The sequence below is a fragment of the Thunnus thynnus genome, chromosome 21, assembly GCF_963924715.1.
Source record: "Thunnus thynnus chromosome 21, fThuThy2.1, whole genome shotgun sequence".
NCBI lineage: Eukaryota > Metazoa > Chordata > Actinopteri > Scombriformes > Scombridae > Thunnus > Thunnus thynnus.
In genome coordinates this window covers 15,610,668-15,621,800 of record NC_089537.1, presented here as the reverse complement: position 1 = coordinate 15,621,800, position 11,133 = coordinate 15,610,668, and the positions used below count along the sequence as shown (strand labels likewise).

General features: G+C 36.5%; 2 protein-coding genes across 2 annotated transcripts; both read right to left on the bottom strand.

Moving 5' to 3' along the window:
- Nucleotides 1–315: 315 nt before the first annotated feature.
- LOC137173278 (complement C1q-like protein 2) lies at nt 316–1,628 on the bottom strand. Its single transcript, XM_067578028.1, has 3 exons — nt 1,567–1,628; nt 1,228–1,356; nt 316–637 (listed from the first exon to the last, which is right to left on the bottom strand). Exons 1-3 carry the CDS (start codon nt 1,613–1,615, stop codon nt 354–356), a joined length of 462 nt encoding a protein of 153 aa, XP_067434129.1. The 5' UTR covers nt 1,616–1,628; the 3' UTR covers nt 316–353.
- Nucleotides 1,629–6,852: 5,224 nt separating this feature from the next.
- On the bottom strand, nt 6,853–10,585 carry LOC137173802 (uncharacterized). Its single transcript, XM_067578879.1, has 9 exons — nt 10,330–10,585; nt 9,835–9,897; nt 9,661–9,723; nt 9,384–9,446; nt 9,210–9,272; nt 8,886–9,014; nt 8,169–8,283; nt 6,977–7,138; nt 6,853–6,856 (listed from the first exon to the last, which is right to left on the bottom strand). Exons 1-9 carry the CDS (start codon nt 10,583–10,585, stop codon nt 6,853–6,855), a joined length of 918 nt encoding a protein of 305 aa, XP_067434980.1.
- Nucleotides 10,586–11,133: the final 548 nt, after the last annotated feature.

Genomic DNA, 11,133 nt, shown 5'->3' with positions numbered 1-11,133 from the left:
GACAGCATGTGAAGAAAGGAAAGAAAAAATTTAAAAGAAATAGAAATAAATAAGCGGAGGGTGTGATCTGTTTGGGTTTGGATGCATTTCAGGTGAGTTTTGAAGGATGGGTTTGGTTTATTATCATGATTATACTTATTATTTTTCCTAAAAAGAAAACACCAGAGTATTACTTGTTTTTTAAACTGTGGAGAGGTTGTTTGATATTGTCAGTAGAGAATTTTTTCATCCTGTGTCTTGTTCATGTAACCAGACAAAAACACACACACAAACGGATTATTTGGATTTCATATTTTTAATAGTGTAATGTTGAGACTTCATGCAGTCAATTGTGGGTGTTTTTACAGCAGACCTCACATAGCAAAAAGTAGGAATCCACTAAAAGTGCAATGATTATCGTCATTATCCCAAACAACGTAGGTTGAGGGGAGAACCAGGTAGATCATATCTCCCTTTTCCAGTTGAAGAACAAATCCACTAGATATCATGACATTACCAATGTTATCATTTGCATCGTAAGACGCAGTAATCATCTTGTCATTGTGATACAGTTTAATAGCTATCCATTTTGAAGACTTTATTTCAAACCCTTTGAATCTGAAGTAGTAGGCTCCTCTGACTGGGGCTGTAAAGACACCTGCAACAAAGGAGGAATTCAGTCTTTTAATTGATTTTGTCAGGCTCTATGGGTGTGTGTCTAACTCTGGGAATTTGTTGCCAAATCCGTTATGTTAGACTGTGTTAGAAATCTAATCAAGGAGTCAATTCAGTGAAAACACAAACCGAACCAAATATAAGTGAGAACTATCAAAGCTTTCATAGAAGAACCCATTAGAATAGAAAAAGACTGCCAAATAAAATAAAAATATCTACATAATACATGTGCAAACTATGTAAAAGAGAAAGTCCCTTCACCAAAATGGCATCATGTATATCCCAGTATAACATACTTTATCTGAAAGAGCTTTATAAGAGCTTCCAACCCAGAACTAGCCTACTAAGAAGACAAGAAATACAAAAGAGGAAAAAATGTTAAAAAAAAAAAAAAAAAAAGGCAAGATAGACAATTTCATGAGAGATATTCCCCTCTTGGACTACTAAGGATTCAATAAAAGTTATCCATAAAAAGGCAATTCCAAAAAAAATGATAAGTTGGATCATAAATCTATAAGATTGTGTAATAATTCAAATAAAATCAGTGTGAGTAGGTGAGAGAGGTATATGTACCTGTAGTTGGGCTATAAGCCTGGCCGATGTTGGTGAAAATTTTACTGAACTTAAGTGTGATGTCAGTATTGAAGGGTCCAACATATCCTGCGTCAGTAAGGCCGACAGAAAACGCCACCTTTGGTCGTTCTGTGTGAATGTGGAAGACACACATAGAGAGAATATTTTCCTCTCACATCAGTAACAGCTGCAAAATGTCACTTTTGCCTCATTTAAAAACTGTATTCATGTCACTCTGCATCCTGCTGCACAGAGGATGACCCTCGATTTACCGTTGCCATTCTCACTGCTACCATAATATGACATTTTGACTTTTTAATAATGATATAAGCAGCTCACCTGCATTCTCTCTCTTGAGCTCCTCCACCTGGAGCTCATTGGAGCTCATTCTGGCCTCCAACACTGTGAACACATTAATCGTTTTTATTGTAAAGGAGGTAAACTACATAACTGGAACTTGAAAAACATGTATGTGTATCTAATAAACTGGCAGCTGTGTGTTTTGCAGCTTACCAGTGTTCTCCCTCTTGAGCTCCTCCACCACGTTTTCAGCAGTGTTCAATCGGGTCTTCAAATCTGAATTTAAAAAAAATCTGCGTTAGAGGGGATATAAATTAAAATTAACATCCACATGTAAAATTTTATTAGTATTTGTAACTTGTTTCCTCCAAATAAATCTTGTTACTCCTTTTTCATCACTTTTGGACTTCACATCTGATAGTTTGAATCAACAACATGTTCTCTAACATAAAATGCCATTTTTACTCATATTTTCTTTTCTTTTTTTTTTTACCGGAGTTCTCCCTCTTGAGCTCCTCCACCACTTTTTCACAGTTGTTCATTCTGGCCTCCAACACTGTGAACACATTTATCATTTTTATTGTAAAGGAGGTAAACTACATAACTGGAACTTAAAATACATGTATGTGTACCTAATAAACTGGCAGCTGTGTATTTTGCAGCTTACCGGTGTTCTCCCTCTTGAGCTCCTCCACCACGTTTTCAGCAGTGTTCAATCTGGCCTCCAAAACTGTGAACACATTTCTAGTTACTACTAATGAAAGATTTACAGTTGATCAGCAGTCAAGTGTAAAATGACATTAAAATGTATAATATGTGAAAACTGCATGAATAAACCCAAATTTTCACTGTCGTTCATTCTGGCCTCCAAAACTGTGAATACATTTAAAGTTTTTTACCAAAAGGTTCATTTTAAATCTTAGATATTAATCTCAGTAAACAGTAAAAGATTCGGTTACATTTCACTCTTGAGCTTGACAGGAAAATCATCACAAACATGAATGAATTATATACCATTTAATAAAATGTAAATATCTACCTGCATTCGTACATTCACTGGCTGTCAGTCTGGCCTGTATGGCTGGAATAAAAGCAGTAAATTAGTCCTAAAAGTAATGAATATGTGAATATTGCATGAATCTGTTTAGCACTATGTGAATGAACCTGTATTCTCTTGCTCCAGCTTCTCTATCTTGCTCTTGCTGTTACTCAGCTCCAGACTATGTTGGATCACCACATATCTCAGCTCCTCCAGCTCAGCCCAGATATCAGGGGTGATGTTAGTCTGATCACTGGTTGCTTTAACACCCAGGATCTCAGACTGAACATCTGTCTGAGTGATATCATTCTCTGTCCCCCCTCCACTCTCACCCTGAGCCTTCGTCCAGTACAGACAGAGCAGCAACACCAGAAAAGCTGCAGCACTCCTCATTGTGAAATATCACCTCTTTAGACAGCAAGATGCAGTCTGACACGTCTCGCTCAGTTCCCGTCTTTATATACACGTAAAACAGGTCATTGAACTGCTGTATGAGAATGAAACAGGTGTCTTTGATAACAAATATAAAAATAGCACCAAAGATCCTTGAACACTGAACTGAGTTTAAAGCAATCAACAAGTTAGAATGATGTTCTTTCCTTCAATATAACAACATTAAAGAACGGGTTCACAATCTTTCAAGTCTCTCTTAAAACAACAGTCAGGTGTCCTTATGAACATGAAATATTCCTGTTCATACTGAACATTAGAAGATCCCTTCAAAATGCACTTATAATGTAATTGATGGGAGCCAAAATCCACAAGCCCCCTTTTGTGCAAAAATATATTTAAAAGTTTATCTGAAGCTAATATGAAGCTTCAGCCGTCCAAATGAGTCAAATCAAGTAGATCTCTTTCAACATTACAGTCTTTTAGTGCAAAAGTCCCTCTTTTTGTTACTATACTTCCACTATAGCTCAACAGGGAAACACTGTGTGAGGAAACACAAAGAGGGAATTTGATGCTAAAAACAATGTAAATGTGGCAGATATCCACTTGATATGACTAACTCAGACTGTTGAAGCTTCATATAAGCTTCACATCAACTTTTAAATGCATTTCTGCACAAAATGACTTTTGGCCCCCATCACTTACATTGACAGCACATTTGAAGAGGATCTTTTAATATCCAGTATGAACAGGAGGAATGATTACAGTAAGGAAAACCTCTTTCACTGTTCATATAGACACATGACTGTTGTTTTAAGACAGAAAAGTTGTGAACCTTTAATGTTGAATGATCATCAGATCCTCATCAGAACTAAACAGTTGATAAGTGGGATTTCAGTCTCTGATCTTTTTGTGTGTATGGGTTGGTTTTCCCAGACTCAGACATGTGTTGCACACATGTGAACATATTTAACATTAATATTATTATGAAGTATGTTTATGGTCAGCAGGTTTCAAATTTTTTACATGATCACTATGTAGGCCAACCTGTGCTCTTATTTTCACACGCTGTTACTCTAACTAGAAGATCTGCAATAGAAGGCAAAATTAATAAGCAGATTAATAATTGATCAACAGCCAGATTTAAAATCTCATGTTGAACTTGTCTCTGCTAAATACATAAATGGCTGATGGCTGATAGTCTCTGGTCAAATTAAAAAACAAAAAATGGAAATATACAGTATATCCACCATAAAGCTGATATAAAAGTTACATGGGACACCCAGGATCTCAGACTGAACCTCTGTCTGAATCTCTGTCTGTGGTAGGTGCAGGGGGCAGTATATAATAATATTAATGTTATTTACTTTACAGTAATGTTAATGTAACGTTAGCTTGATAGTTTGGATAGCTTTACTGCTGATGTATTGTTTGTCCACAATTACTGTAATTAACACCATACAAGTTAAAGTTCTGCTTCATGCTCTGTCAGACTTTTAAAAGGAAGCTTTTTACATTTCCAGAGTGAGTGAAAGAATCAGGAGAGAGGAGACAGAAGTGAGGAAGAATTGCAGGATGTAAAAGTGTTGAAAGAAAAACAAGGAGAAAGTAAAGAAGACACAACTGATTCAAGACAGAAAGGAACAGTTTAAGGAGGAAAGAGAAACACATAGAAGCAGCCCAGGTGTCAGGTGATGGAGAGACATGAACACATTCAAAGCAGGAAAACTGGTAAGAAACTTACAGCTGTATATAGATACATTACTGTTCTGGTAAATATTTTTAAAGGCATAATCTGTTATCCAAATGTAAAGTAAAGGACATCATAACAAACAAAAGTCAAAGCACAAATTTGAAACCTTCTATAAAAGGACTAACAGATCCTTTAATACAGGTAGTAACACTACACAACAACAATCTATTATCATGATGTTTTCACAAGCTGTTAAATGGTTGAAATAGGTGAGACACCAGCAAAAAATCTCTGTGTAAATATTTAAATACTTGGGAGGCTATTTTCACATTGACATGACAAGCATGTTTGGAAAAACTGAAAATGACACATCGCAGCTCAGTGGATGTTTCTTATTGTTTTAAACCTTGAAGATGTGCTGACTAGAAGTAGAAGTAGCAGAAAAGTACTGTATATATCAGAAAAACATCCAGTGGTGAATGATCACAATTCATTTTGTTCTCATTTTGGTTGGAAAAATGTATATTAAAGAATCCTTCAAAGTTGAGTCTTTATTCAGTGACATCTCCATTTTAAAAACAATTAAAACATCCAATAAGGTATTTCAACCATGTTCTGAAATACAGCAAATGGAGTCCAAGCATTTATAAAATTTTTGCGGTTTAGTTTGTTTTAAGATAAGACTGTAGCAGCTGGTTTTGTCTCACTGTCTCTTGCACTACTTTTGAACTCTGCCTCTCTGTTATTTTTAGCTGTATTTTATAATCTTTAAAGATTCTCCCCTTTTCATCCCAGTTGTTGTATGTCTTGTAGTTTTTTGGGTTTTTTAATTTCTTTGTAATTATGGGACTTGAAGAGCTTTATGTTATGTCTGGATCAGAGATTGTCATCATATCAAAAGCATATTCTTTGTTTAGAAACAATATGTTTATGCTAAATGTCTTTAAAGAAGCAGCCTTTTCACCATTCAGGGGTTTTTGTTTTTGAAAGCAAATTGTTTTATATGTCGTTCAGTCAAACATTAGAAACTGAGTCCTTCAGACAAAAATACTTGAAGCCTTTGGCTAATCCTGCCATTCATTAACCCTTACAATGACAAAACCTTGGTCCTTACAGGACAGGACCTTTGTTTCATCAGGTGGGGGACAATGATATAGTATGATGCAGTTTGTTGTAAGATTCCATGTTACATTCTGCTTGAATATGAGTTGCTATACTTCAACAGGTTGTGCTATAAATTATGTTGGTGTATATGGTTTTTTAAAATCTTGTTCCATGTGCCCCTTTTTAACTTTGAGCAACTGCCCCTCTAAAGGTCTCTGCACGGCCCTGCTGAGTGACATCATTCTCTGTCACCCCTCCACTCTCACCCTGAGCCCTTGTCCAGTACAGACAGAGCAGCAACACCAGAAAAGCTGCAGCACTCCTCATTATGAAATATCACCTCTTTAGACAGCAAGATTCAGTCTGACACGTCTCACTCAAAACACCCCTGAAAAGAAGCACTTTCTCTCTAGGAGGGCAAAAATGCAGGTCCTCAAACCCCCTTTGAGGTCTATCTGTGCAAGTTCCTGGACCTCTTTAGACAGCACGATGCAGTCTGACACGTCTCACTCAGTTCCTGTCTTTATATACACATAAAGGTCACTGAATTGCTGTATGAGAATGAAACAGGTGTCTGATAACAAATTCAAAAATAACACCAAAGATCCTTGAACACTGAACTGAGTTTAAAGCAAACAACTAGTTAGAATGATGTTCTTTAAAATCATTAGTAGTGAATCCTTTAAAAACTACAGTTAATGTTGAAGGATCATGAGAACTAAACAGTTGATAAGAGCAATTTCAGTCTTTGATCTTTCAAAAGTGTGTATGTTTGTTTCCCAGACTCAGGTTGTAAAGGGCTACAACTGGGTCAGGGTTCATCTGATGTGTATTAACATGTGTTGTTTAAGTATTTATTGCAAATTGTGCTGCAGAGCAAAGCCAACACAACAAAAAACATGTACTATCCAAATATGTAAAGACTCTACTGCACTATTTTAAGCTCTGAGGAGCAAAGACGGATCCACAGAGTGTCACTGTAGGAGTTGTGGTCATTCACTAACATGGGTTAAACAGTTAAATTTAACATCTTTATAAAATGTGCAAATGTTTTTTTTATATTTTAGGTGAGAATGTTCTATGACTTGTAGAGTCTTGTTCATCTAACCAGACAAAAACACAGACAAAGAGTTATTTGGATTATATATATGCTTATATTTTTTTAACAGAGTAATGTTGAAACTGTTTAAAATTAACTGTGGGTACTTTACAACCGTACTCACAGAGGGAAAAGCAGAAAACCATCAAAGGTGGTATGATTGCTGCTCTCATCTGCAATAATGTAGTCTGACCAGAGAATCATGTAGATAACATCCCCCTTTTCTAGTTGAAGAATTAGATCATTAGACACAGTGACATAGCTGATGCTGTCATTGTAGTCTGAACTATACATCACTCTATTGTCATTGTGATAAAGATAAAACACCAAATGAAGCTGAAGTACGGTCGTCCCACAAGGTGAATCTGAAGTAGTAGGCTCCTCTGACTGGGGCTGTGAAGATACCTGCATCAGAGGAGAAAATCAGTGAGGGGTCAGAACTTCTCCCCACATCAGTACTGAAAACTGAATATAAAAGAGCTGAATACCTGTAGTTGGGTCGTAGGCCTGGCCGATATTGGTGAAGACTTTACTGAACTTAAGTGTGGTTAGAGTATCAAACAGTCCAACTGATCCTGCATCAGTAAGTCGACTGAAAACGCCACCCTTTGTCGGTCTGTGTGAATGTGAAAGACGTGCATATTGAAAACACCACTGATGTGCAGTCTCTGAGAAATGTAACTGCATCTTTTGTTTGTAAAATATTTTCCTCACTGACATACTGCTTTTCAACCACACAATATAGTGACACTGCAGTCAGTTTGATGCTGATAGCAGCATTTTGACTTTCAATAATGATTTAAGCAGCTCACCTGCATTCTCTCTCTTGAGCTCCTCCTAAATAAGCGGAGGGTGTGATCTGTTTGGGTTTGGATGCATTTCAGGCAAGTTTTGAAGGATGGGTTTGGTTTATTATCATGATTATACTTATTATTTTTCTTAAAAAGAAAACACCAGAGTATTACTTGTTTTTTAAACTGTGGAGAGGTTGTTTGATATTGTCAGTAGAGAATTTTTTCATCCTGTGTCTTGTTCATGTAACCAGACAAAAACACACACACACAAACGGATTATTTGGATTTAATATTTTTAATAGTGTAATGTTGAAACTTCATGCAGTCAATTGTGGGTGTTTTTACAGCAGACCTCACATAGCAAAAAGTAGGAATCCACTAAAAGTGCTATGATTATTGCCATTATCCCAAACAACGTAGGTTGAGGGGAGAACCAGGTAGATCATATCTCCCTTTTCCAGTTGAAGAACAAATCCACTAGACACCATGACATTACCAATGTTATCATTTGCATCGTAAGACCCAGTAATCTTCTTGTCATTGTGATACAGTTTAATACCTATCCAATTTGAAGACTCTACTTCAAACCCTTTGAATCTGAAGTAGTAGGCTCCTCTGACTGGGGCTGTAAAGACACCTGCAACAAAGGAGGAATTCAGTCTTTTAATTGATTTTGTCAGGCTCTATGGGTGTGTGTCTGACTCTGGGAATTTGTTGCCAAATCTGTTATGTTAGACTGTGTTAGAAATCTAATCAAGGAGTCAATTCAGTGAAAACACAAACCGAACCAAATATAAGTGAGAACTATCAAAGCTTTCACAGAAGAACCCATTAGAATAGAAAAAGACTGCCAAATGAAATAAAAATATCTACATAATACATGTGCAAACTATGTAAAAGAGAAAGTCCCTTCACCAAAATGGCATCATGTATATCCCAGTATAACATACTTTATCTGAAAGAGCTTTATAAGAGCTTCCAACTCAGAACTAGCCTACTAAGAAGACAAGAAATACAAAAGAGGAAAAAATGTAAAAAAAAAAAAAAAAAAAAAAAAAAAAAAAAGGCAAGATAGACAATTTCATGAGAGATATTCCCCTCTTGGACTACTAAGGATTCAATAAAAGTTATCCATAAAAAGGCAATTCCAAAAAAAATGATAAGTTGGATCATAAATCTATAAGATTGTGTAATAATTCAAATAAAACCAGTGTGAGTAGGTGAGAGAGGTATATGTACCTGTAGTTGGGCTATAAGCCTGGCCAATGTTGGTGAAAATTTTACTGAACTGAAGTGTGATGTCAGTATTGAAGGGTCCAACACGTCCTGCGTCAGTAAGGCCGACAGAAAACGCCACCTTTGGTCGTTCTGTGTGAATGTGGAAGACACACATAGAGAGAATATTTTCCTCTCACATCAGTAACAGCTGCAAAATGTCACTTCTGCCTCATTTATCACTCTGCATCCTGCTGCACAGAGGATGACCCTCGATTTACCGTTGCCATTCTCACTGCTACCATAATATGACATTTTGACTTTTTAATAATGATATAAGCAGCTCACCTGCATTCTCTCTCTTGAGCTCCTCCACTTCATTTTCATTGGAGCTCATTCTGGCCTCCAACACTGTAAACCCATTCATCATTTTTATTGTAAAGGAGGTAAACTACATAACTGGAACTTAAAATACATGTATGTGTATCAAATAAACTGGCAGCTGTGTGTTTTGCAGCTTACCGGTGTTCTCCCTCTTGAGCTCCTCCACCATGTTTTCAGCAGTGTTCAATCTGGACTTCAAATCTGAATTTTAAAAAAATCTGCGTTAGAGGGGAAATAAATTAAAATTAACATCCACATGTAAAATGTTATTAGTATGTTAAACTTGTTTCCTCCAAATAAATCTTGTTACTCCTTTTTCATCACTTTTGGACTTCACATCTGATAGTTTGAATCAACAACATGTTCTCTAACATAAAATGCCATTTTTACTCATATTTTCTTTTCTTTTTTTTACCGGAGTTCTCCCTCTTGAGCTCCTCCACCACTTTTTCACAGGTGTTCATTCTGGCCTCCAACACTGTGAACACATTTATCATTTTTATTGTAAAGGAGGTAAACTACATCACTTGAACTTAAAATACCTGTATGTGTACCTAATGAACTGGCAGCTGTGTGTTTTGCAGCTTACCGGTGTTCTCCCTCTTGAGCTCCTCCACCACATTTTCAGCAGTGTTCAATCTGGCCTCCAAATCTGTGAACACATTTCTAGTTACTATTATGAAAGATTTACAGTCGATCAACAGTCAAGTGTAAAATGACATTCAGATTTGTAATATGTGAAAATTGCATGAATAAAACCAAATTTTCACTGCCGTTCATTCTGGCCTCCAATACTGTGAATACAATTAAAGTTTTTTTACCAAAAGGTTCATTTTGAATCTTAGATATTAATCTCAGTAAACAGTAAAAGATTCGGTTACATTTCACTCTTGAGCTTGACAGGAAAAACATCACAAACATGAATTAATTATATATCATTTAATAAAATGTAAATATCTACCTGCATTCGTACATTCACTGGCTGTCAGTCTGGCCTGTATGGCTGGAATAAAAGCAGTAAATTAGTCCTAAAAGTAATGAATATATGAACATTGCATGAATCTGTTTTAGCACTATGTTGAACCTGTATTCTCTTGCTCCAGCTTCTCCATCTTCCTCAGTTCCACACTGTGTTGGATCACCATGTCTCTCAGCTCCTTCAGCTCAGCCCAGATATCAGGGGTGATGTTAGTCTGATCACTGGTTGCTTTAACACCCAGGATCTCAGACTGAACATCTGTCTGAGTGATATCATTCTCTGTCCCCCCTCCACTCTCACCCTGAGCCTTCGTCCAGTACAGACAGAGCAGCAACACCAGAAAAGCTGCAGCACTCCTCATTGTGAAATATCACCTCTTTAGACAGCAAGATGCAGTCTGACACGTCTCGCTCAGTTCCCGTCTTTATATACACGTAAAACAGGTCATTGAACTGCTGTATGAGAATGAAACAGGTGTCTTTGATAACAAATATAAAAATAGCACCAAAGATCCTTGAACACTGAACTGAGTTTAAAGCAATCAACAAGTTAGAATGATGTTCTTTCCTTCAATATAACAACATTAAAGAACGGGTTCACAATCTTTCAAGTCTCTCTTAAAACAACAGTCAGGTGTCCTTATGAACATGAAATATTCCTGTTCATACTGAACATTAGAAGATCCCTTCAAAATGCACTTATAATGTAATTGATGGGAGCCAAAATCCACAAGCCCCCTTTTGTGCAAAAATATATTTAAAAGTTTATCTGAAGCTAATATGAAGCTTCAGCCGTCCAAATGAGTCAAATCAAGTAGATCTCTTTCAACATTACAGTCTTTTAGTGCAAAAGTCCCTCTTTTTGTTACTATACTTCCACTATAGCTCAACAGGGAAACACTGTGTGAGG

What these genes read in the sequence shown, in the direction of transcription:
- LOC137173278 (XM_067578028.1), bottom strand. Translation starts at nt 1,615, where the DNA reads ATGAGCTCCAATGAGCTCCAGGTGGAGGAGCTCAAGAGAGAGAATGCA. An exon ending in GCTCAAGAGAGAGAATGCAG is followed by an intron (nt 1,357 to 1,566) that starts GTGAGCTGCTTA and finishes ACATTCACACAG; the next exon opens with AACGACCAAAGGTGGCGTTT. An exon ending in GGCTTATAGCCCAACTACAG is followed by an intron (nt 638 to 1,227) that starts GTACATATACCT and finishes CCTTTGTTGCAG; the next exon opens with GTGTCTTTACAGCCCCAGTC.
- LOC137173802 (XM_067578879.1), bottom strand. Translation starts at nt 10,585, where the DNA reads ATGAGGAGTGCTGCAGCTTTTCTGGTGTTGCTGCTCTGTCTGTACTGG. An exon ending in GCTGGAGCAAGAGAATACAG is followed by an intron (nt 9,898 to 10,329) that starts GTTCAACATAGT and finishes ATGTGTTCACAG; the next exon opens with ATTTGGAGGCCAGATTGAAC. An exon ending in GCTCAAGAGGGAGAACACCG is followed by an intron (nt 9,724 to 9,834) that starts GTAAGCTGCAAA and finishes ATGTGTTCACAG; the next exon opens with TGTTGGAGGCCAGAATGAAC.